Below are 27,022 nucleotides of genomic sequence, written 5' to 3' on the forward strand. Positions count from 1 at the left end.
ACACCTCCTCCCTCACTCCCATCCCAGGCCCCAAGATGACTTTCCATATTAAGCAGAGGTTCACCTGCACATCTGCCAATGTGGCATACTGCATCCACTGTACCCGGTGTGGCTTCCTCTACATTGGGGAAACCAAGCGGAGGCTTGGAGACCGCTTTGCAGAACACCTCCGCTCTGTTCGCAATAAACAACTGCACCTCCCAGTCGCGAACCATTTCAACTCCCCCTCCCATTCCTCAGACAACATGTCCATCATGGGCCTCCTGCAGTGCCACAATGATGCCACCCGAAGGTTGCAGGAACAGCAATTCATATTCCGCCTGGGAACCCTGCAGCCCAATGCTATCAGTGTGGACTTCACCAGCTTCAAAATCTCCCCTTCCTCCACTGCATCCCAAAACCAGCTCAGTTCGTCCCCTCCCCCGACTGCATCCCAAAGCCAGATCAGCTCTTCCCCTCCACCCACTGCATCCCAAAACCAGCCCAGCCTGTCTCTGCCTCCCTAACCTATTCTTCCTCTCACTCATCCCTTCCTCCCACCCCAAGCCGCACCTCCATTTCCTACCTACTAACCTCATCCCACCTCCTTGACCTGTCCGCCTTCACTGGACTGACCTATCCCCTCCCTACCTCCCCACCTATACTCTCCTCTCCACCTATCTTCTTTACTCTCCATCTTCAGTCCGCCTCCCCCTCTCTCCCTATTTATTCCAGTTCCCTCTCCCCATCCCCCTCTCTGATGAAAGGTCTAGGCCCGAAACGTCAGCTTTTGTGCTCCTGAGATGCTGCTTGGCCTGCTGTGTTCATCCAGCTCCACACTTTATTATCTCTGGTCTTGATCTCCTCTGCGTTAGACTCTATTGTTCCACACTCAATACCACTACAGGTGCTGGGAGACCTCAGGCTGCCTACACTCACCCCCACTGTAGAATAGTCTCTAATAAATACTGTTCTTACTCTGGTTAGCCTCCTGATTCGAAGTATTTATGGGCACAATCTTGATTTTACTTTCCTGGTGTGATTTTAATTTCAGGCCGTCACTATTTATGTACCTTTAGTTTTTTTTCTGTTGCCTTCAGACCCCCATATCTGTCAAGTTTCTCTTTTTCACTGTCCTTTTCTTTCATTCTCTTCAGATTCAGAGGGCTCTAGAATCATTATCCCAAACTTTTTTCTTCAAAGCAAATTGCTTTGAGTCCTATCTAACCTTTTCTGGGTGGTACATGGCACTGATTTATCTGAAAGTAGCTGCTTCTAGTCTCCTTCAGCAAGTCTCAGTTGAGAAAATACAAAGTTGTTTTTAAAAAAAAAGCTACAGGTAACATTTTCTGAAGAAGGGTCCTGACCCAAAGCATCAACTTTCCTGCTCCTCTGATGCTGCCTGGCCTGCTGTGTTCCTCCAGCCTCACACTTTGTTATCTCAGTTTAGAAAAGCTAACTTCTTCACAGTTAAGAACATTTCTCCTTGTCTATCTTGGTCCTTCACTGTAACAACTTAGGTCTGACCCATTCATGGTTACTTATACCAACATGTTCCCCAACTGATAGCACTTCCACTTGGTCAGCAACATTCTCTAAAATTAAGTCCACTAATGGCCCTTCTCTTGTTCACTCTCCTACTTACATTGGCTAAATATTCTTCTGAATACATTTTTAGAATTGTGCTCCCCCTGTTCCTTTCACAATAATTCTATTCCAGTTTCTTTCACTCATTGTTGGCTCGACCAGCATTTATTGTCCATCACAAGTTGCCCTTGAAAAGGTAGTGATGAACTGCCTTCTTAAGCCACTGTGAGAATAATAGCCTAACATTTGGAGCGTTGATATTCCCTGCTATTACTGCCCTATTATTTTTGCAGACACCTGTCTGAAGAAAGATTGTTTTGGAGTCTATAGTACAGACCCAACATTGTGATTAAACTTGTTTTGTAGTCTTTGGTTTAATTCATACAGCCTCATTTGATGGTCATTCCACATTTCTTTCCCTTTATGGCTATAACTGTTTCTTGAAAATTATCTCCTGAGGTTATTGGCATTAGATGTGAAGGGATGAGAGAGGGTGGCAAAACATTCACAGGAATTGATCCAGCGCTGAGGAACTTCAGTTTTCTGGATTGATTGGAGAACCTGAGGCTTTTCTCCTTGCAGAAACGTAAGAGATGATTTGGCAGACATGTTCAAAACCATGAGAGGGATCTAGACAATGCAGGTCAGAAGAAATTGTTTCCAATGGTGAAAGGATCAAGAATCAGAAGGCACTGCTTTAAGGTTAATGGCAAAAGAGGCAACAGCAACATGAGAAGAATTGTTTCTACGCTGCGGATGATTAGGATGTAGAATACATTGCCTGAAAGTCTGGTGGACACAGATTCAGTTTGTGGCTTTCAAAGGAGAACAAGATCATTATCTGAACAGAAAAGGTTTGCACCGCTCTGGGGTAAAAGTGAAACAGCTACACTGGTGAATTGCTCTTGCAGGCAGCTAGCAAGGAGGTGATGGGCCAAATAGATACAACGCAGAAGGATAGCACTCCATAACATTGTCCAGAATTTGTTGCTGATTTTTGCCTCAAAATTTGCCTTTTTATATTTCTGCCTCGTATTAGACTGAAGAGTACTAATTGCAGACAAGAAGTAGATGTAAGGCTATTGGACTCGATTAGTTGAACCAAGTGCGATTTGAAGTTTCTGATGAAAGGCGGGAATTCGCTCGCTCTGAGTAGGCCAGGTTAGAATGCAGTGTGATTTGAACATTCCCCTTCGGAGGCACAGCATCTGGTGCAATTTATAATCAGGGATATCATGTAAAAATATCAAAATGATGGAATCACGGCTTTGTTGAATAACTTGCTGCATTGCTTGATGTACCTTGAATCTGGAAGCAGAAAAGTGATTGAATTAAGCAGAAGGCAACGTAGAATGTAGGGCATGAATATTTCTCCTGTGAGTTGTTGTCCCCATATCATGAAAATGACATTCAAGCTGCCAATGTCAGTGGATGGAAGGTATCCATATGGATCACAAAATACCAGCAAGAACATAAAAACGGAACGACCTGCGGATGCTGTAAATTGGAAACAAAAACAGAAGTTGCTGGAAAAGCTGAGCAGATCTGGCAGCATCGGTAAAGAGAAATCAGAGTTAATGTTTCCGGTCTGGTGACCCTTCCTTAGGAATTGCTGGGCCCGAAGCATTAGCTCTGATTTCTCTTCACCGATGCTGCCAGATCTGCTCAGCTTTTTCAGCAGTTGATGATTTTGTGCCAGCAAGACCATGTTGGACTGAAAGACCTCCAGTCTCAGAGTTTTTACACTATGGAAACAGGCTGTTCAGCCCATTATAGAATTATATAGTTCAGAGGAGGCCCTTTGGCTCATCGAGAATGTATTTACACAAATGAGTCTAAATCTACACTAGTCCACTGCTTAAACTTCAACTTGCTTAAACCTACTTGCTAACTCTTCGAATCACTTAATCTTAAAGATACTCCCTTTACCTCGATTTTGGCCTCTTATTCCGACGTTTACTTATCTCTGGTGCTTCTTAGTTAATCCCTTAATAACCTCCCATCTCTTGGGCCTTCATCTGCTCTTGCCCTCACTGATCTGTAAATGTAGTTTAGAAAATAAGACAGCAGTTTAAAAAAAACAAAACCTCCATCCTCTACTTCACCTCACTCACGGAGACCTCTTTTTTAATACTGCGCCTCCGTTGTTTCAGGAACTGGTTTAAATCAGATTAACTGATAATCCCAGCTAACTATCCAAGTTACAGCCCATCACTCACTCGGATTGCTGTAGCTCTCTGCACTCCAAAACGGACGTAGCTGCCTCCCCTTTAGAATTAAAGCCTATTAATCAGTTGAACTTTCTCCAATAGGGTTGGCCTGCAGTTTTCTGGTTTATTCCTTTCACCAGTCTTAATAATGGTGCCACATTAACTGTCCTCCAGAGAGAAGTTCAAACTGAATTGCAGACGCTCTGCAAACTCCTCTCTTGCCTCCCACAGCAGTCTTGGATAGACTTCATCGAGGCCTGGAAATTTATCTATTACCATGCCTGCTAAAACTTCTAATACCTCCTCTCTGATGATGCTAATTCATTCAAGTATTCACTCATCCTCTCTGATTTCTGTGGCTGCATGGTCTTTCTCTACAATAAACATAGTTTGGTTTTACATTTAGTTTTGGAAGCAGTTTGTGAGTATATAAGTGAAGTGAGCGTACCTTCTGCACCAGGGATCCTTCAAAAGCTCTTGAGTCATAACAAAGATGATTTTTCTGCTCTGCCTTATACTGTTCACAATAGATTCCAGCTCAGAAATTCCAACCTCAGAGTCCCTTTCTTCCAAGCAAAATTGGAACATAGCTTTTTGGTCCTGTTGCTCCAAAGGCAATAAATATTTGTTGACCCAGTTAATGTCATTTTTGGCATGAATTATATATGCATCATACTCAAACTGAATTCCCTGATGGTCTATTTCCTTAAAGCCAAATATTCGGTTGACACAAACATTCCAATAGAATTCTAGCCACCATCCGTTAAAGTGAATCAGAAACACAGCAAAAATGAAAACAAGTATAATGCTGCTACTGATGATAAACGCACCCTTGAAAGGAACAATTTCTTTGCAGGGTGATATGTCAAAAGCTACAACTGTATGGTTGTGGTAACTTGGTGGAGTATTGCAGAAGTATTGACTATTCAAGCCAGGGACAGTGCTATTGGTCTTATTGAGCCAGGTAACAAACCAGGAAATACTTTCACAAGTACAATCAAAAGGATTGAATCCCATATAAAGAACTGATAGGTTATTAAATACTTGGTTGAAAACATCTTTTTCAACAGATGTAATCAGATTTTTCTGCATATGAAGCAATTTGAGAGACTTCAGGTCATCAAATACAACATCTGGAAGAAAGTTTAAGTTGTTCAAGCTTAAATCCAAATTATTCAGTTTATACAATCCTTGAAAAGCTTTCTCTGGGAGCTCATCTAACCCATTGGATTGCAAATCCAGAATCCGAAGCTCTTTTAAACCACTTAGATAAAGAACTGGACCTCCAGGATTAACACTCTTCCAAAGCCGTGCCAAGTTATTGTGTTGTAACATTAAAACTTGAAGATGCTGAAGCTCACGGAAAACATCCTTATCTAAATTGGCTAAATTATTGTTGCTGAGGTCAAGGATAGTCAGATTCTTAATGCAATCAAATGGCGAAGGTTGAAGACTCAATGAGACAATTGCTGATTTGCTAAGCATCAAGATTTTCAGAGAAGGGACATGTACAAAGGATCTTGAAGACAAAATCAATTTCGAGTTATACGACAGATACATCACCTCTATCTCAGTTAGACCTCGAAATTCCTCTCCTGTTAGGATCTGAGCGATGGAATTGAGGCCTATATCCAGCTTCTTCAGTTTCTTTAACCAGGAAAAAGCTCCAGGCTGCAGTTTTGAAATTTTTGTTTTTGTGAGGTTCAAACTGACAAGGGGAGACTCTGCAAGTGACATGAAAGTTTCATTAGTGATAGTCTTTAGATCGACCACAGATGTCTTATACAGGCTAAGGTATTTCAGATTTTTCAAGCCTGAGAAAGTATGTGCTTTAATATGTGCAATATTATTGTCTTCTAGATTGAGTTCCACGAGGTTTCCCAACTCCTGAAATGAGTAATCATCGATGACAGATTCTGCTTGGGTGAGGCCTTTCTTCAAGTTCAAATATCTCAAATTTTCCAATCCAGCAAATGTCTTTGGAATGACATGTTTAATGCTGTTGTTTTCAAGCTGAAGATACTCCAAGCTGCGCAACCACTGAAATGAATTATTTTGCAGCGTAGTTAATCTGTTGTTTGACAGATCAAGAACTGTCAAGTTTGTTTTGTTTAATTCAGCAAAAGTAGACCTCTCTATTTTCAGGTGGGTGTTCCTCAAAAAAAGCTCAGCAATGTCCGTGTATGATAATGCTCCACAGAGATGCTTGGCAAGCCTGGGATCGAGAACAACATTGTCCAAAAGTAGACCGTGTAAACTTCCAATTTTGCGGAAACAACCAGGTTCAAACTGGAAAAGAGCAAAAGAGAAACATGTTGTTCATTTCTACTCCCATGTTTTTGAGCCACACAAATGCAAATATCGGGGCAGTTGCGGGGGGTGGGGGGCGCGCGGGTGGAGATGCTGGTTCAGTAATGGCTAACAATTCAGAGGCCCAGTGTGCTGATGGATCTACTCAGACCACTGCAGGGATGAGATGGTGGAGTGACAATGTCTAGAGGATTTAGGGGGAATCCAGGCTACTATCCTGCGTTCATCAGTTCAGACTCACCCCCACAGCAACTTGTAGAGTTTAAGTTTAATTAATAATAGTGGATTGTAAAGCTAGTCTCAAAACAATTGAGGTTAATAAATGGAATATAAGTTGTCCCTTACAAACAAACGTTGTGTGGGCCTTAGTAAACAATGGTCCTGTTTAAAAAAAAGCTCTTCATAAATCACCATCACTGCATTTTTTTTTCAGAAAGAAGCAGCTCTCAGAGTATCCTTGTGTACAGAGATACACACACTTTACAACATAGGAACAGACCATTCAGCCCAATCTATCTTAGCTATCTGTCAGTCTATCCTTCCCACTTTGCTATTAACCTATTGTTTTTAAATCTGCTGGACTGCACTTTATTTTGGGAGCTTCTTTTTAATGTATTCTTCCATGGGGTCTTTGGGGTTACTGGTTCAGGCAGAATTTATTGCCCATCTATTACAGCGTTTGAAAAGAGGTGATTAACCAGCTGTTTTCACTTCAGTTTTACCTCTTACTTGCCTCTGCCATTCATTGCATTTTCTGCCTCTCGAACTGCCTTGTCTTTCTTTTCTATCAAGATTTTCAGTCATTTCCTTTCATTACCTCCACCACCTCTTCGCTATGATACCAATGACTGGTTGTTCAGATGAGTGTAAGTAGTCCAAACATATTTACCCATCTGCTCACCAAGCCTTTTAACGTCTTTCCCTTCAGCTAACTATCTAGTTTATTCTTGAACAGATTTTCTGCTTCAATTGAATTCCCCAGCCGCTCTGTATCAAGGAACCACTTTTGCTTTCTATTCAACATCTCTCACATTTACTCTGGTACTGATCCCTCAATTACTAGAGACAACTCACACGTATCTATTTTCAGAATGTTAAAGACTTCTGTCACACTGACTATTGAAAAGACCCAGTTTTTGCAAATCTTCATTTCTGTACTGCCTTCCACTAGGCAGCAACCTGGTGGCTCTGAAATATGCCAGTTTTAATTGGGCTTGCTTCACAGTTTATACATGACTTGCCTTATTCTTCAAAGCAATCAGGTGTAAAACGTGACCACAGACCGACGGCCAGCACAAAACACCAATACCTCAGTAATGCCATTGGATGACAAATCCAGCTGGTACAGTGTGCTAGAGTTGAGGAAATCAAAATCATCATTCTTTAACTGTGTGATCTTGTTTGCAGACAGCACCAATCTTTGCAGCTTTGGCAATTGTCGTTCAGTTCCCAGTTTGGCAGAAGTCAATTTATTGTGAGACACATCCAGGACTGTCAACTCCTTTAAAAGAGAAGCATATGATCGCTCAGTTAGTGCAGGATCAATTTTAAATACTGCTCATTCCTATCTCAGTTCAATCAGCAGTCAAATTTGGTTCATGAGAACAGGATTGATTTTTCTGACCTTTACCTGCAGGGAATGGTCAGTTACCCAAGTGCAAAGCTCAGGAGAAAATCTGGAGTTGTGATATCCTCGGTCGTTTGAGCCTGATCCAGAATTTCCCTGGTGGCTGGAGTCTAGACCACATCGGGACGAAATATTTGTACTCTCCCACCTCATTGTATCACGTCTAGCTAAATGCCCCCAACTATATTCCCAGGATATTTAGATAAAATCAGATATCTTAGACATCACATTCCTCTTTCGTCCCAATTTTTCTAACTGGTAGTATCTGCCTATTTGCTTTGTCATTTTTGGGCTGTTAGATGACACGCCACTTTGGCAAGCTTCTCCTGTTTTTGTTTCAGTTTTACCCCTCCTTGTCTCTGTTGCACATCCTCTCTGGTTCCCTCATTTGTTTTGGGATTGCTGCAGCAGTACAGACTGACTTGTTTTCATCACAAATGCTGACCCATCTGCAAATAAATTTCTCTTTGTTTAAGACATTCGGCATTCTTTTAACGTGCATTGTTGTTTTATATTTGCTACCAAATTACTAACAAAACCTAAGGTAATTGATTTTCCTGCATATAAAACAAATCACATCTTTGGTTCATTATGTTTGGTCTGGAATGAATATGAAATTACATAGCTCCATCAAATGACTGCAGTCAGAAAACGTGACACCTCAGTGCTGCAGTTCCTACTTTCTGCCAGTGGGTGGGAGTGTAACACATACCTAGAGTGTGGAATCACAGAATTGTGATGCAGCAGAACAGGCCATTCAGCTCATTGTGTTCATACTAGCTCTCTGAGCATTTTGAGTATCAATCTCCTGCCTTTTCCCCAAAACCCTGCACATTACTTTTATTTTGATAATCATCCAATGCTGTCTTGAACACTCCAACTGGACCTGCCTGTACCATATTTCCAAGCAGTGCACTCCAGACCTGACCCACTTGCTGTGTGAAGCTGTTTTTCACGTCTCAAATTTGCTTCTTTGCAAAGAGCTTTAAATCTTCTATTGACAATAGGTTCTAATCTGACATCTGAAGATCCGCGAGAGATCAATCCTCTTCCACAGGAGGCCCTAAGTAATTTCCGCCAATGGCAATGATGAGGGCAATGATGGAGCTTTGTAGGGAATCAGGCAACTCCAGGACGAAGTGTGACACGGGGGGTGTATGCAATGTTTCTGCCTGCCACAAGTAGCTATCCAATCAGAGGCTGAACAACCTTGCATGAGAACATGGTACAGAGAAGTCTGTGCTGCTGCAAAAACAGCAATCATAGGACCATTACAAATATGGCCCCTCAAGCCTGCTGTGCTATTCAATAGGATTGTGGTTGATCCAAAACTCCTCACGTCCACTTTCCTGTCCTTTCTTCACAACCCTTGATCTCCCTACTTTCCCCTAGGGTGATGTGCATGTTTGAATCAGAAGGTGATTTTCAAAACAACAATTTATCATTTAAGTGCAGATAATTACAACAATTGTGGCATTATTATCTATTCTGTTGTAAATGGGTTTAAAAGGTTTAATATTGAGAATTTCCAATAAGCACCATCTGCTATGAAAATATCATATTGGTTTCTGAACAGCACCTCTTACGATCGTGAAAGAATGAGACCCAACATCTTGTTCTCAAGGTCTCTGTAACAATACCAATGTACCCTGTTGCTAACATATCATAAACAATACTGTGTTATAAACAAGAAACTCTTCTAGTTAGACCAGGAAGTGGCTTTCCTCATTGTTGCTAGATCAAGCAGGTCCTGTAGTTTCCTACACTTATATAGTAGGAGCTGTAACTTTTAACAAGAACAGCAGCTCATATTGCACAATAAGCAAACAAACACGTATGACACGGCCAGCAGTCTTGTGGACGTTTAATGTATAAATGTATTGTACAGGTACAGGAGCGATTTACAAGAATGGCTCCAGGGATGAGAAGCTTCAGTTATGAGGATATATTGAAGAAGTTGGGACTGTTCTCCTTTGAGATTTGAAGGCTGAGAACAGTTTTGATGGAGATTTTCAAAATTGTGAGTGGGCCAGATAGATTAAATAGGGAAGAAACTGTTCCTACTCAAAAGAAAATATGAAGAGAGGGCATAGATTTAAAGGGATGTGCAAACGAAGCAAGGGTGATCTGAAAAAGAACATTTTCACACAGTGCGTAGGGTTTGGAAAGCACTGCCTGGAAATGTGAAGGAGGCAGATTCAATTGAGGCATTCAAGAGGGTATTGGATGATTAGTTGGATAGAAATGATGCATTGGCATACAGGGAAAAAACTGGGGATTGGCACGAGGTAACAGAACCAGTGCAGGCATGATGGACTGAATGGCTTCCTTTGCATCTCAGCAGGGAACTGAAGAAGACAAAAAACTGCTTTAACTCAACAACAACCTCATTTCAGAGCCTGCATATGTGGATGCTGCGCACTTAGCCAGTTGTATTTGCTTTGTAGAGGGTGATTCAATCCTTCGCCAAATGGCCAATGCTAAGATGGTCCATTAAAATAGATAGGCCTGGGTTTGATGGGCTTACCTATAATGTAGCTGTGTAATGCAGAAAAGGACAGCCATAATGTGCCTTATACACCATGTTCGATGTCATTTATAATGTAAAAGGAAGGTCTTTGATAAAGGTAAAAGGCAGGAGAGACTGAATTACAAAAGGCTTCATGGTGGCAATGACAAAGGGAGCGGCAGAGACACACAGGAAAAAAAACAAAACATAAGGGGGGTGTGAATGTCCGGATCGTGATCTAGCAAAGAAGGAAAACCTGACTTTCTCTTGGCAAATACGGCAGGACAAGTGATTGAGGTGTCAGTGGGGGAGCACTTTGAGGCCAGTGATCATAATTCTGTTGTTTTTAAAATAGTTATAGAAAAGGAATAGGCCTGATCTAAAAGTTAAAATTCCAATTTGGTGTAAGGCCAACTTTGACGGTACTAGGCAAGAACTTTCAAAAGTTGATTGGGAGAGGCCGCTTGCAGCTAAAGGGAGGCTGGAAAGTCTTCAAAAATGAGATAACAAGAGTCCGGAGACAGTATGTTCCTGTTAGGGTTAAGGGCAAGGCTGGTAGGTGTTGGGAATGCTGGGTGATGAGAGATATTGAGGTACTGGTCAAGAAAAAGGAGGCACATGTCAGGTATAGCCAGCAGAGATAGAGCGAATCCCGAGAGGAGTAGAATTCAGGACAGCAAAAACGGGACATGAGATAGCTTTGGCAAATAGGGTTAAGGGGAATCCAAAGCGATTCTACAAATACATTAAGGACAAAAGAGTAACTAGGGAGAGAATAGGGCCCCTTAAAGATCAGCAAAGCTGTCAATGTGTGGAACCACAGAAGATGGGTGAGATACTAAATGAGTATTTTGCATCAGTATTTATGTGGAGAAGGATATGGAAGGTAGAAAGCTTGAAGAAATAAATAGCAACATCTTGAAAATGAAAATGATGTCCATATTACAGAGGAGAAGGTGCCGGATATCTTAAAATTCATTAAAGTGCATAAATCCCTAGGAGCTGATAAGGTACACCCTAGAACTCTGTGGGAAGCTAGGGAGGCAATTGCTAGGTCCTTTGCTAAGATACTTGGATCATCAATGGCCACCGGTGAGGTGACGGAAGACTGGCGGATGGCTGATGCGGTGCCACTAGTTGAGAAAGGCTATAAGGAAAATCCGGGGAACTATAGGCCAGTGAGGGGATTCTGAGGGTCAGGATTTACATGAATTTGGAAGGGCAAAGACTGATTCGGGATAGTCAACAGAGATTTGGATGTGGGAAATCGTGTCTCACTAACTGGATTGAGTTTTTAAAGAAGTGACAAAGAAGATTGATGAAGGCAGAGCAGTATACATTTTCTATATGGACTTCAGCAAGGCATTTGGTAAGGCTCCATATGGTAGACTGCTTGGCAAGATTAGATCACACGGAATTCAGGGAGAGCTAGCAATTTGGTTACAAAGTTGGCTTGAATTTAGGGGACAGAGAATGGTGGTGGAAGGTTATTTTTAGACTGAAGGCTTGTGACCTACAGTGTGCCATAGGGATTGATGTTGGATACACCACTTCTCGTCATTTGTATAAATGATTTGGATGTGAAGATAGGAGGTATGGTTAGTAAGTTTGCAGACAACACCAAAATTGGTTGTGTAGTGCACAGTAAAGAAGGTTATCTCAGAGTACAATGGGACCTTGATCAAATGGGCCAGTGGGCTGAGGAGTGGCAGATGGAGTTTAATTTAGATAAATGTGAGATGTTTTGGTAAGGCAAATCAGGGCAGATTTATGCACTTAATGATAGGGTCCTGAGGAGCATTGTCAAACAAAGAGACCTTGAGGTGCAAGTTCACAGTTGCTTTAAAGTGGAGTCACACATAGTCAGGATAGTGAAAAAGGCGTTTGGTACACAACTTTATTGATCAGTGCATTGACTATAGGAGTTGGGAGGTCACGTTGTGGCTGTACAGGACATTGGTTCAGCTATTTTTGGAACACTGTGCTCAATTCTGGTCTCCCTGCTATGGGAAAGATGCTGTTAAACTTGAAAGGGTTCAGAAATGGTTTAAAAGAATGTTGCCAGCGTTAGAAAGTCTGAGCCATAGGGAGAGGCTGAATAGTTGGGGCTGTTTTCCCTGGAGCATCAGAAGCTGAAGGGTGACCCAGTAGAGATTTATAAAATCGTGAGGGGCATGGATAGGGTGAATAGCCAAAGGCTTTGTCCCAGGATAGGGAGAACAAAACTAGAGGGCATAGGTTGTGGGTGAGGGAAAAGTTTTAAAAGACCATGAGACAATGACATAGGAGCAGAAATTAGACCATTTGGTCCACCAAGTCTGCTCCACCTTTCAATCATGGCTGATAAGTTCCTCAACCCCATTCTCTTGTTTCCTCCCCGTAACTCTTGATCCCCTTCATAATCAAGAACCTATCTATTTCAGTCTTAAATTGGGACAACCTGTTCATGCAGAAGGTGGTGCATGTATGGAATGAGCTGCCAGGTGAAGTGAAGGAGGCTTATACAATTACAACATCTGAAATACATCTGGATGGATACATGAATAGGAAGGATTTAGAGGGATATAGGCTAAATGTTAGCAAACGGAACTAGATTAATTTAGGATAGCTGGTCGGCATGGATGAGTTGAACTGAAAGGTCTGTTTCCGTGCTGTACAACTTTATGAATCTACTGTTGGAAAATAAAGAGGAGGTAATCAAGCAGAGATAAGGTGAAAAAATGTGAACCAGCAAAGAAGACCAAAGTGGGTTTGTAGATTATGATGGGGCTGCATTACTGAAATTGGTATGCTACATTCCATGAAATGTGCTCAATCAATTCAACACAAATGAATTTCATAGTTTTCCTTAACCACTCCCTTAATTGACGCCTAGTTATTCATTCTTCAACTGGTGTGCAAACACAATTACTTGAGTGTTGTATCCACAAGGTTTTGATAGTTTCATAACCCATGATGCATTATAGAATTCATCCCAAATAGTTAAGGTCTAAATTTTCAACACAAAAGCTTATTGTTGAACAGTGTGCTTCCACTGGAGGTTGTATGTAGAAGATTAGCACATCCAACTGCGAGTCATTGCTGACAGTAACACTGCGGCGGAGGCAGAGTTTTCTGATGCTGCTGGACTGCAAGGTTAAAATATTCATGATACCCTCTACAACTCAGTGAAACTTTCAACTAACTTTGGATGTTTAAGGTGGACAGATGTGTTAATGACACACAATTATAAGAAAGTGGTTTTGTCAGAGGACTGCAAAATAAACACGATATTAATAAAATGCAATACAATACAGCACATAAACAGGCCCTTTGGCCCAACAAGCCTGCACCAATTCCTAATCCTTATTTAGACCTGCTACTTATTGTCCATGCAAGGTTTCTATCCTCCTGTTTGCCTCATGTGTGTGCGTCTGTCAAGATACACCTCAAATGTTGCTAACATGCCTGCTTTCACTATCTCCACTGGCAGTACGCTCCAGGCAGCCACCACCCTCTGTGTGAAAAATTTTCCTTGGACTTCTGCCCTAAGCTCTCCCGCTCTCAAACTGAATCTGTGCCCTCTTGTAGTCGACTTTTCCACCCTGATAAAAAGCCACTGGCTACCAAGTTGGTGAGACTTGACCTTCCCTACATACACAATCACTAACAAGTCTATTTTCTTCCAAACATGAATAAATCCTGTATCAGTATCTTCTCCAACAGCTTCCCCACCACTGACGTCAGGCTCACCTGCAAGTAATTACTTGGAACATCTCTGTTTTCCTTCTTCAACAAAGGAACAACATTGGACATTCTCCACTCCTCTGGAACCTCGCCTGAAGCCAAAGAGGATGTAAACAATATCTATTAGGGTCCCAGCTATTTCCTTTCTTGACTCCAACAGTATCCTGGGATAGATCCTGTGGGGACTTGTCTACCTTAATGTATTTCAATGACACCCAACACTTCCTTCTTTGTTATGTTGATCTGCCCAAGAGTATTCACGCACTTATTCTTAACCTCAACATCTGTCATGTCTGTCTCTTTCGTGAATACGGATGTAAAGTACTCAGTAAGGATGTCACACATTTCCTCTGGCACCAAATATAACCTTCCTCCTTTATCCTTGAGTGAGCCTACTCTTTCCATAGCTATGGTCTTGCTCCTAATACATGTACAAAATGCCTTGGGATTCTCCTTAACCCTGCTGATCAAGACATTTCATAGCCTCTTTTAGTCCTCCCAACTCCCTGTTTGAGTTCCTTCCTACCCTGTCTATATTCTTCAAGAGTATTATTGCATTCTTTTTAAAGCCAGCTGCAACGTACTAACCCTTACCTGAAGGTTTGTGAAAGGGTCACCTGTGATCTTCTTGATTCTATTGAACTGAATGTACAGCTCAGTCAGGTTGCTGCAGTATGAGAAATAATGTACAGACAACTGAGACAACTGATTGTGTTCAAGCCCCAGCATTTGCAGGAATGGAAGAACTTTGCAAAGGTTTTCTTCAATTTTAGTGACAACATTATAGCCGGAATCCAAAGCTTGAAGCTGACTGTACCGAGACAGTGCAGAAGCTGGCAAGTGCTTCAGTTGGTTATGGGAGAGATTTAGCACTGTGATGTTGACCGGAAGATCAGAAGGGACGCTGGAGAGCTTTAAGTGACTGCAATCCGCAACCAGATCCTGTATTTTACACTGAGTTCCAGAGGCTCTAGTACCGTAATACCATATGGCAAATTCAAAATACAAGGTGATGGCCTGGAAAAACATTTTCATTCTTCAAATGGGAAATCTTCAAGCTTTTGTTCTACACAAAAAAAAACAGGTTAACATTGTAGTCTCTTAGTTCAAATTGTGTTTAAATTGTGCCTATGACATGTAATCAAAATTAATTGCTATTGTACAAAGTTTTTTGAATGAAAGCATCACAGAGCAAAGTAAAACTTCATAAATAATGACATAACACATTTAAAATAATGGATTCAAATGAGAAAATGTGCAGCCTCCTTTAACCTGACTTCCACTGGATATCATATCTCAGTCTCTCCTTTGTCACCAGTCCCTGCACTTACTGCCCTGTTGTTCCGGTTCCCACCCACACCGGTTTAAACCTTCCCGAAGAGCTCGAGCAAACCTCCCACCCAGGATATTGATGCCTCTCCAGTTCAGGTTCAAACCGTTTTTCGTGTACAGGTCCCACCTTCCCCAGAAGGCATCCCAATAATCCCTATATCTAAAGCCCTCCCTCCTACACCAGATTAGTAGGCACATGTTCAACTGTACTCTACCTCTCTGTTTTTAGCTGCATTAGCCCGTGGCATGGGTAGAAATCTGAGATTATTTACACTGGTGGTCCTGTGCTTTAACTCCCTACGTAACTCCTTGAATTGCCCCCACTGGACCTCTTCCTTTCTACGTCATTTGTGTCAATATGACAATGACTTCTGTCTGTTTTCCCTCCTGTTTCAGGATGTCCTGTACCCACTCTGAGACATCCAGGACCCTGGCACCAGGGAGGCAACACACTACCTTAGAGTCTTGTTCACAGCCACAGAAATGCCAGTCTGTGCCCCTGACTATCAAGTCACTTACTGCTATTGCTTGCCTGGACTTTGCCCCACCCTGCTCTACCGCAGAACCAATTGTGATGCCACAGGCCTAGCTGCTGCTTGTACTATCTCCTGAGAGGCTATCCCTCCCCCTCCAAAGGTATCCAAAATGGTATACCTGTTTGAGAGGGGAACAGCCATAGGAATCTCCCGCACAACCTGCCTGCATCTCCTGGCAGTCACCCATCTGGACCTGTGGTGTAACCAGCTCCCTAAAGCTAATGTCCATCACTCTCTCTGTCCCCTGTATGCACTGCAATGTGTGCAGCTGTTTCGCCAACTGAACCACATGGTCTGTGAGGAGCTACAGCTGGTCACACTTCCTGCAAATGTTGTTGTGAGGGACACCAGACTGTCCCTAATTCCCACATCTGGCAGGAGGGGCAAATTACTGCCATCTCCAAAAAAATCTTATCTTGCCTGTCCTCCTCACAGTGCCTTTTTTTTGTTTAGAGAAGGTGGGGTGGTGGGAGGAATACTGCATTAAAGTAGTATTTAGGGTTTAACCACTCCTTGACACCAATTCCTTTGTGATATTCAGACCAGACGTGATGACAGCTGCACCATCTCCCAGAATTCCTCTCAGTGACATCTCTGCTGCCCTCTGATTTGATGACTGTGTGTATTATTTAGTTGGTGGCCACTCACTCTAGGCATGTATCTGATCATTAATGTACAGTAAATAGGAGTAGTCCCAGAACAGAACCCACTTCCAACAACTCTAAAGTGACCTTAATTCCCTCTCTCAGATGGAATCCTATTCTGGTCTAGGAGCAAGAAGAAGCTGGGTAGGGAGCTTAACTGAGACCAAAAATTAAAAGCCCGACAACAAGATGAACTGTGGCATGTAAGTTCTCAGAATATGAAAGGTGGGTTGAAATTCCCAAAGTCAATCATCAGGAGGCATTTTTGCATCTCATGGATGCTCATTGGAAGCCTAGTGCACCAGAATTAAGTTCCTCTTCCCATGTAAGTTTTCCTCAAAAGAGGAATGCATGCTTCAGGTTCGTGTCTGCTTAACAGAGGTCACAGCAGGCAAGGTAATCAGTCGGCTTTTCGAACCTTGGAATGAGTAACTACTGCTCTATCTCCTTTTGGGAATATTTGTCTATGTCAGGTGATGATGAAGCCCATGTGGTGACAGTCTAAGTTGCAAAGGGCAGAGAGGCTCACCATGGGAGACAGGCTGGAGTATAATGGGCATGGATCAAGGAGATTGGTAAAGGGTGGAAGGGAAGAAAGCTTACCAGGGAAGAGTAGAAGGCTGACTATGAAGATAGGGGCCTGAATTAATTTTTAAATTTATTCACTCATGGGTGTCGTTGGCTGGGCCAGCATTTGTTGCCCATCCCTAGTTGCCCTAGAGAAGGTGGTGGTGAGCTGCCTTCTTGGAAAATTGCAGTTCACATGCTGTAACTAAATCCATGATGCCTTTAGGGAGCGAGTTGCAGGATTTTGACCCAATGACAGTGTAAAAAAAGTCATGTATTTCCAATCCAGGATGGTGAGTAGTTTGGAGGGGAATGAGTGGGTGATGGTGTTCCCATGCATCTGCTGCTCTTGTCCTTGTTGGTAGAGATGGTTGTGGGTTTGGAAGGTGCCATCTAAGGATCATTGGTGAATTTTGCAGTGCACCTTGTAGATCGTACACACTGATGCGACTGAGTGTTAGTAGTGGAAGGAGTAGACTTGTATGAATTTGGAGCCAATCAAGCAAGGGGCTTTGAACTGGATGGTGTCAAGATTCTTCAGTGTTGTTGGAGCTGCACCCATCCAGGCAAGTGGATCACATTCCTGACTTGTGCCTTTTGGATAGTGAATAGGCTTTAGAGAGTCAGGAGATGAGTCTATCGCTGCAGTATTCCTAGCCCTTGACATACTCTCGAAGTCTTGTATTTATAAGGTGAGTGCAGTTGAGTTTCTGGTCAATAGTAACCCCAAGGATATCAATAGGGGGAGATTTATTCGTGACAACACCATTGAATGTCAAATGGGCAGTGATTAACAAAACAAAGAAACCGGCCCTCCAAGCCTGCGCTGATCAAGATCCTCTGTCTAACCTGTCATCCATTTTCTAACGGTCTGTGTCCATTTGCTCCCTGCCCATCCATGTACCTGTCCAAATATATCTTAAAAGACGCCAACGTGTCTGCATCTACCACCTCCGCTGGCAACACGTTCCAGGTGCCCACCACCCTCTGCGTAAAGAACTTTCCACGCATATCTCCCTTAAACTTTCCTCCTCTCACTTTGAACTCATGACCCGTAGTAACTGAATCCCCCACTCTGGGAAAAAGCTTTTTGCTATCCACCCTGTCTATACCCCTCATGATTTTGTAGACCTCAATCAGGTCCCCCCTCAATCTCCGTCTTTCTAATGAAAATAATCCTAATCTATTCAACCTCTCTTCATAGCTAGCACCCTCCATACCAAGCAACATCCTGGTGAACCTCCTCTGCACCCTCTCCAAAGCATCCACATCGTTTTGGTAATATGGCAACCAGAACTGTACACAGTACTCCAAATGTGCCGAACCAAAGTCCTATACAACTGCAACATGACCTGCCAACTCTTGTACTCAATACCCTGCCCAATGAAGGAAAGCATGCCATATGCCTTCTTGACCACCCTATTGACCTGTGTTGTCACCTTCAGGGAACAATGGACCCGAACACCCAGATCTCTCTGTTCATCAATTTTCCCTAGGACTTTTCAATTTACTGTATAGTTCGCCCTTGAATTTGATCTTCCAAAATGCATCACCTCGCATTTGCCCGGACTGAACTCTATCTGCCATTTATCCGCCCAGCTCTCCAGTCTATCTATATTCTGCTGTAATTTCTGACAGTCCCCTTCACTATCAGCTACTCCACCAATCTTAGTGTCATCAGCAAACTTGCTGATCAGACCACCTACACCTTCCTCCAGATCATTTACATATATCACAAACAACAGTGGTCCCAGCACAGATCCCTGTGCAACACCACTAGTCACAGGTCTCCAATTTGAGAAACTCCCTTCTACGACTACTCTCTGTCTCCTGTAGCCTAGCAAGTTTTTTATCCATCTAGCTAGCACACCCTGGACCCCATGTGACTTCACTTTCTCCATCAGCCTGCCATGGGGAACCTTATCAAATGCCTTACTGAAGTCCATGTATATGACATCTACAGCCTTTCCCTCATCAATCAACTTTGTCACATCCTCAAAGAATTCAATTAAGTTGATAAGACATGACCTTCCCTGCACAAAACCATGTTGCCTATCACTGATAAGCCCATTTTCTTACAAATAGGAATAGATCCTATCTCTCAGTATCTTCTCCAGTAGCTTCCCTCCCACTGACGCCAGGCTCACCGGTCGATAATTACCTGGATTATCCTTGCTGCCCTTCTTAAACAAGGGGACAACATTAGCAAGTCTCCAGTCCTCTGGGACCTCACCCGTGTCTAAGGACACTGCAAAGATATCTGTTAGGGCCCCGGCTATTTCCTCTCTCGCTTCCCTCAGTAACCTGGGATAGATCCCATCCGGACCTGGGGACTTGTCCACCTTAATGTCTTTTAGGATACCCAACACTTCCTCCTTCCTTATGTCAACTTGACCTAGACTAGCAAACATCTATCCCTAACCTCAACATCCGTCATGTCCCTCTCCTTGGTGAATACCGATGCAAAGTACTTGTTAAGAATCTCACTCATTTTCTCGTGACTCCTCGCATAACTTCCCTCCTTTGTTCTTGAGTGGGCCAATCCTTTCTCTAGTTACTCTCTTGCTCTTTATATATGAATAAAAGGCTTTGGGATTTTCCTTAGCCACGTTTGCCAGCAATATCTCATGTCCTCTCTTAGCCCTCTTAATCCCTTTTTTCAGATTCGCTCTACATTCCCGATATTCTTGCAAAGCTTCATCTGTCTTCAGTCGCCTAGACCTCATGTATGCTTCCTTTTTTCTCTTGGCTAGTCTCACAATTTCACCTGTCATCCATGGCTCCTTAATCTTGCCATTTCTATTCCTCATTTCCACAGGAACATGTCTCTCCTGCACGCTGATCAACCTCTCTTTAAAAGCCCCCCACATATCAAATGTGGATTTATCTTCAAACAGTTTCTCCCAATCTATATTCCTCAGATCCTGCTGAATCTTGGTATAGTTGGCCTTCCCCCAGTTTAGTACTCTTCATTTAGGACCACTCCTATCCTTGTCCATGAGTATTGTAAAACTTACGGAATTGTGGATGCTATTCCCAAAGTAGTCCCCTAGTGTAATATCAACCACCTGGCCAGGTTCATTCCCCAGCACCAGGTCCAGTATGGCCCTTTCCCGAGTTGGACTACATACATACTGCTCCAGAAAACCCTCCTGTACACTCCTTACAAATTCTGCTCCATCTTGACCCCTAACACTGAGTGAATCCCAGTCAATATTGGGAAAATTAAAATCTCCCATCACCACCACCCTGTTTCTCCTACACCTTTCCATTATCTTTTTACATATTTGTACCTCTATCTCACGCTCGCTGTTGGGAGACCTGTAGTACAGCCCCAGCATTGTTACTGCATCCTTCCCATTTCTGAGTTCTACCCATATTGCCTCACTGCTTGAGTCCTCCATGGGGCCCTCCTTCAGTGCGGCTGTGATATCGTCTTTGACCATTACTGCAACTCCTCCACCCCTTTTACCTCCCTCTCTATCCTGCCTGAAGCATCGATATTCTGGGACAACTAGTTGCCAGTCATGCCCTCCCCTCAACCAAGTCTCAGTAATAGCAATAATATCACACCTCCAGGTACCGATCCAAGCCCTGAGCTCATCTGCCTTGTCTACTACACTTCTCACATTAAAACAAATGCACCTCAGACCACCTGTCCCTTTGTGTTCATCATCTGCTCCCCGACCACTATTCCCCTTAGTCACACTGACTCCATTATCTCGTTCCCTACAGGCTTTCGTTTCTACCTCTTTTCTGTCCAATATTTGGTTCCCATCCCCCGCCACATTAGTTTAAACCCTCCCCCACAGCATTAGCAAAAGCACCCCCAAGGACATTGGTTCCAGTCCGGTTCAGGTGTAGACCATCCAATTTGTAATTGTCCCACCTTCCCCAGAACCGGTTCCAATATCCCAAAAATCTGAACCCCTCCCTCCTACACCATCTCTCAAGCCATGCATTCATCTTAGCTATTCTTTCATTTCTCCACTGACTAGCACATGGCACTGGTAGCAATCCTGAGATTACTACCTTTGAGGTCCTACTTTTTAACTTGGCTCCTAACTCCCTAAATTCTGCTTGTAGGACCTCATCCCGTTTTCTGCCTATATCATTGGTGCCCATATGCACCGTGACAACTGGCTGTTCGCCCTCCTCCCCCAGAATGTTCTGCAGCCGATTGGAGACATCCTTGACCCGTGCATCTGGGAGGCAACATACCATTCGGGAGTCCCGTTTTCGACCACAGAACCGCCTATCTACGCCCCCAATTGAATCCCCAATGACTATCGCCCTTCCACTCTTTTTCACATTAGATTGCCTTTTGTTGGAAATGATCATTGCCTGGCATTTGTGTGGTGCAAATGTTACTTTAACTGCAAAAGCCTGAGTGATGCTGCTGGCTTGCAGTGAATGAAGGCCTTGCCTTAAAGATGACATTTAAGTGTACCATCAGGATTTTCACTCACATAAGCAAAAATGACCTCCTGCTGGCTCCCATGGCGTGAATCACTGAGCTACTCATCCGTGCATTTGTAATGAGCTAGAAATACATAATCAAATGCCCAATGACAAATTGAGCCTGCACAACAGGTGGTTCTGCCCTCTGATTTCTTCCTTCCAATCTGCTTTAACTCCAATCTCCTACCCTTTCCCTATTTTCATGCCAACTAATCTGTTCTGGTAATTTCCTGTTGTCAAATGTTTTCTGGTGGTCCATAATTGTCACATTTTCACTGTTCCTGTCTACCACACCTACCACCTCAGTAAAGTACTCGGTCATGTTTGTTTCACGATATTCCTTTCCAAAATCTGTTCAAATTGGCACGTGTTTGGGTTGACATTTATCCTCAAATACTCTAAGAACTTTCACCCAGGCTATCATATTGTTGCTGTTTGCAGGACCTTTCTGTGTGCAAATTAGCTCCGCTATGTTAATGATGATATATAAAGACAAAATGCTGTTGCACAGCTGCCTACAAAACAACACTGGCCATACTTCCAAAGTAATTGAATGCCGGTGGTGTTTTGGGGCATTCTGAAAACACAAAAGGCATTGTACAAAATGCCAGGTCTTTCTTTTAAACTCAGATTTGCTGAAAAGACATTTGTGGCAATGTGAAATTAAAGCAATTTTCTTTGACATTACTGTTGTGAATATTTTGTAATGCTTTGTATCTCAACTGGACATGTGTATGTACAAACATCATATCCTCCACAAAGAACCATGTTGGCTTTGACAGCTCTGTAAAGTAGGAATGTGAGTCAGCTCCATGCAAATGACAGAATAAGTTAAAATACATTTGTACAGGAAAATAGTGCTCATGAGTGTGGAACCAATTAATGAGACTGCTTCTACAGATGAGGAACTCCAGTCACAAAGATAGATTGGAGAAGTTAGTCAGTGAGTCATAAGAGATTTATGGCACAGAAAAAGGCCCTTTGGCCCATCGAATCTGCACCTGTTAAAAACAGGAACTTGATATCTTAATCTCAATTTTCTAGCTGGGAGAAGGATGAGAGGAGATCTGAAAAAAAAGTATTCATAATCACATAGGGTCTGTACAGAGCAGACAGGGAGAAGCTGATACCACTTACAAAAGGATCGAGAATGAGAGGGCATTGGTTTAAAATAATTGGTAAAGCATAATGAAGGAAGGCTGCTAAGAGATAGCATAAGATCAAGACCCAAATGTACTGCTGGAGCGGGCAGCACAGACAAAGTCAATGGAGATAACCTCAAGAGAACTGCACTGTCACCCCAAAAGGAAGAATATGCAGGGTGAGGGGATAAAGGTAATGAAATGGCACTAAGTGGATTGCTGACTGGCTAAGGGAATCATGGGTTACATGAACATAAGAAAAAGGAGGAAAAGTGGGCCATCTGGCCCCTCGGGCCTGCTCCATTCGGACCAGAGTTGATCTTTTCATGGACTCAGCTCCACTTACATGCCTCCACTCATGCTTACTGTTCAAAAATCTATCTTTGCCTTCAAAAAAATGAATGAGGTAGCCTCAGCTGCTTCACCAGATAGGGAATTCCACAGGTTCACAACCTTTTGGGTGAAGAAATTCTTTCTCAATTCAGTCCTAAGTCTGCTTCCCCTAAATTTGAGGCTATGTCCCTTTGTTCCCGTTCCACCCACCAGTGAAAACAACCTCCCTGCTTCTATCTCATCTACTCTCTTCATAATTTCATACATTTCTATCAGATTCCTCCCTCATTCTTCTAAATTCCAAAGAGTATTTTCTGGAGAAAAGGCAGAAAAGTGGAGTCAAGGATCATCAGAATAGCACTGATCTCACTGAATAGCCAAACAGATGGACCTTTCGGCGCTGCTGCAATTTGAGCTACAATTCTTGCAGTCAACACAACCCTGCCGCATCTTCACCATCCCCCCCAGTCTTCCCACTAACCGAGGACGAACGATCAGTCCTTAGTAAGGGGCTCACCTTTGTCCCCCTACAATCACACATCAACGAATACCAGTCACGATTGGACATAGATAATGGGAACTGCAGATGCTGGAGATTCCAAGATAATAAAATGTGAGGCTGGACGAACACAGCAGGCCAAGCAGCATCTCAGGAGCACAAAAGCTGACGTTTCGGGCCTAGACCCTTCATCAGAGAGAAGGGTCTAGGCCCGAAACGTCAGCTTTTGTGCTCCTGAGATGCTGCTTGGCCTGCTGTGTTCGTCCAGCCTCACATTTTATTATCTTACGATTGGACATAGAACAGTTTTTCCGCCGCCTTCGCCTCCACGCCTACTTCTTCAACCGGGAACCTAACCCTCCCTCCACTGACCCCTTCACCCGCTTCCAACTCAAGTCCTCCTCCTGGACACCACCCCCAGGCCTCCTACCCTCCCTCGACCTCTTCATCTCTAACTGCCATCGAGACATTAACCGCCTCAACCTCTCCACCCCTCTCACCCACTCCAACCTCTCCCCCACTGCACAGGCAGCCCTCCGCTCCCTCCGCTCCAACCCCAACCTCACCATCAAACCCGCAGACAAGGGTGGCGCAGTGGTAGTATGGCACACTGACCTCTACATCGCCGAGACGAGACGTCAACTCTCCGACACAACCTCCTACCGCCCCCTCGATCATGACCCCACATCCGAGCACCAAACCATCATCTCCAACACCATTCATGACCTCATCAACTCAGGGGACCTCCCACCCACAGCCTCCAACCTCATTGTTCCCCAACCCCACACGGCCCGTTTCTATCTCCTTCCCAAAATCCACAAACCTGCCTGCCCTGGTTGACCCATCGTCTCAGCCTGCTCCTGCCCCACCAAACTCATCTCCACCTATCTGGACTCCATTTTCTCCCCTTTGGTCCAGAAACTCCCCACCTACGTTCGTGACACCACCCATGCCCTCCACCTCCTCCAGGACTTCCAATTCCCTGGATCCCAACACCTCATTTTCACCATGGATGTCCAGTCCCTATATACCTGCATTCCGCATGCAGATGGCCTCAAAGCCCTCTGCTTCTTCCTGTTCCGCAGGCCTGACCAGTCCCCCTCCACCGACACCCTCATCCGCCTAGCCGAACTCGTCCTCACCCTCAACAACTTCTCTTTCGATTCCTCCCACTTCCTACAGACTATGGGGGTGGCCATGGGCACCCGCATGGGCCCCAGCTATGCCTGCCTCTTTGTAGGTTACGAGGAACAGTCCCTCTTCCGCACCTACACAGGCCCCAAACCCCATCTCTTCCTCCGTTACATTGATGACTGTATCGGCGCCGCCTCTTGCTCCCCAGAGGAGCTCGAACAGTTCATCCACTTCACCAACACCTTCCACCCCAACCTTCAGTTCACCTGGGCCATCTCCAGCACATCCTTCACCTTCCTGGATCTCTCAGTCTCCATCTCAGGCAACCAGCTTGTAACTGATGTCCATTTCAAGCCCACCGACTCCCACAGCTACCTAGAATACACCTCCTCCTACCCACCCTCCTGCAAAAATTCCATCCCCTATTCCCAATTCCTCCACCTCCGCCGCATCTGCTCCCACGGTGAGGCATTCCACTCCCGCACATCCCAGATGTCCAAGTTCTTTAAGGACCGCAACTTTCCCCCCACAGTGGTCGAGAACGCCCTTGACCGCGTCTCCCACATTTCCCGCAACACATCCCTCACACCCCACCCCCGCCACAACCGCCCAAAGAGGATCCCCTTCGTTCTCACACACCACGCCACCAACCTCCGGATACAACGCATCATCCTCCGACACTTCCGCCATCTACAATCCAACCCCACCACCCAAGACATTTTTCCATCCCCACCCCTGTCTGCTTTCCGGAGAGACCACTCTCTCCGTGACTCCCTTGTTCGCTCCACACCACCCTCCAACCCCACCACACCCGGCACCTTCCCCTGCAACCGCAGGAAATGCTACACTTGCCCCCACACCTCCTCCCTCACCCCTATCCCAGGCCCCAAGATGACTTTCCACATTAAGCAGAGGTTCACCTGCACATCTGCCAATGTGGTATACTGCATCCACTGTACCCGGTGTGGCTTCCTCTACATTGGGGAAATCAAGCGGAGGCTTGGGAACCGCTTTGCAGAACACCTCCACTCGGTTCGCAATAAACAACTGCACCTCCCAGTCGCAAACCATTTCCACTCCCCCTCCCATTCTTTAGATGACATGTCCATCATAGGCCTCCTGCAGTGCCACAATGATGCCACCCGAAGGTTGCAGGAACAGCAACTCATATTCCGCTTGGGAACCCTGCAGCCCAATGCTATCAATGTGGACTTCACCAGCTTCAAAATCTCCCCTTCCTCCACCACATCCCAAACCCAGCACAGTTCGTCCCCTCCCCCCACTGCACCACACAACCAGCCCAGCTCTTCCCCTCCACCCACTGCATCCCAAAACCAGTCCAACCTGTCTCTGCCTCCCTAACCCGTTCTTCCTCTCACCCATCCCTTCCTCCCACCCCAAGCCGCACCTCCATCTACCTACTAACCTCATCCCACCTCCCTGACCTGTCCGTCTTCCCTGGACTGACCTATCCCCTCCCTACCTCCCCACCTACACCCTCTCCACCTATCTTCTTTTGTCTCCATCTTCGGTCCGCCTCCCCCTCTCTCCCTATTTATTCCAGTTCCCTCCCCCCATCCCCCTCTCTGATGAAGGGTCTAGGCCCGAAACGTCAGCTTTTGTGCTCCTGAGACGCTGCTGGGTCTGCTGTGTTCATCCAGCCTCACATTTTATAATTTTTCATATCTAAAGTAATACGGGCGCATTCTTTAAAGTCTACACTTATACCAAAAAGGGTCGTCTTGGTTGAATTGATGCATTGGACCTGCCACGAAAGCGTCGGGAGTAAGAGGTGACCGTTCTTCCTCACCGCAGCAGCTTCATCTCAGTTTCCAGCTCACCTTCCCACCAGGTCAGCCGCAAATCACACCTTCACCCGGTACTTAACCCGCATTTTCAAGTCAAACTGCCCCGTGTCCGGACATACTGCAACAGCGTAAGTGCCTGCGGATCAAGTTGAGCGTGAGATGCAGACGTTGAGAGCAAATTGGCTCACATCTCGTTCTACATTCTGAGCCTCAGTCACTGTACAGTCGCCGTTTGTGATCGCATCTTATTTAAGGCGCTTAGATCCTGGGTCACTCTTCCGTTCTGCCACTTTCACTTTCGAAGAGGCGGACACTGTAGGATGTGGAGGAGTTGTTAGGCTATTGGACGATCTCCTGCATTGGCAGCTCAATCAGCTAATTGCTGGGAGAATTGTGCAGCTTCGGGAAGCTGTGGGAACACTCCCAAATCGTGTCCGCTCCAGGACTGCGAAACGATGATCCTTTCTGTTCTGAAACCGGGTCACTGGTTCCCAAACGTTAACTCTGCTTTCTGTCCACAGATGCTGACAGACCTGCTGAGTTCCTCCAGCAGTTTCTGTTTTTAATAGTTGCTCACTGTGAGTGAGGAATAAGAGATTTTAGATTGAAGCTGAGGCA

General features: G+C 44.4%; 1 protein-coding gene across 3 annotated transcripts; it reads right to left on the reverse strand.

Moving 5' to 3' along the window:
• tlr3 (toll-like receptor 3) lies at window positions 1-26,742 on the reverse strand. Of its 3 annotated transcripts, none has more exons than XM_059644834.1 (5): window positions 26,407-26,742; window positions 14,543-15,014; window positions 7,396-7,587; window positions 4,225-6,065; window positions 1-2,874 (listed from the first exon to the last, which is right to left on the reverse strand). In XM_059644834.1, the coding sequence occupies exons 2-5, from the start codon at window positions 14,981-14,983 to the stop codon at window positions 2,646-2,648; spliced, it is 2,703 nt and encodes a 900-aa protein (XP_059500817.1). In that variant the 5' UTR covers window positions 14,984-15,014; window positions 26,407-26,742; the 3' UTR covers window positions 1-2,645. The 3 variants fall into 3 exon arrangements, with proteins under 3 accessions (XP_059500817.1, XP_059500815.1, XP_059500816.1); XM_059644832.1 differs by having other exon boundaries at window positions 26,325-26,742; XM_059644833.1 differs by having other exon boundaries at window positions 26,438-26,741.
• Between the last annotated feature and the right edge of the window lie 280 nt (window positions 26,743-27,022).

The sequence above is a fragment of the Stegostoma tigrinum genome, chromosome 3, assembly GCF_030684315.1.
Source record: "Stegostoma tigrinum isolate sSteTig4 chromosome 3, sSteTig4.hap1, whole genome shotgun sequence".
Lineage (NCBI taxonomy): Eukaryota > Metazoa > Chordata > Chondrichthyes > Orectolobiformes > Stegostomatidae > Stegostoma > Stegostoma tigrinum.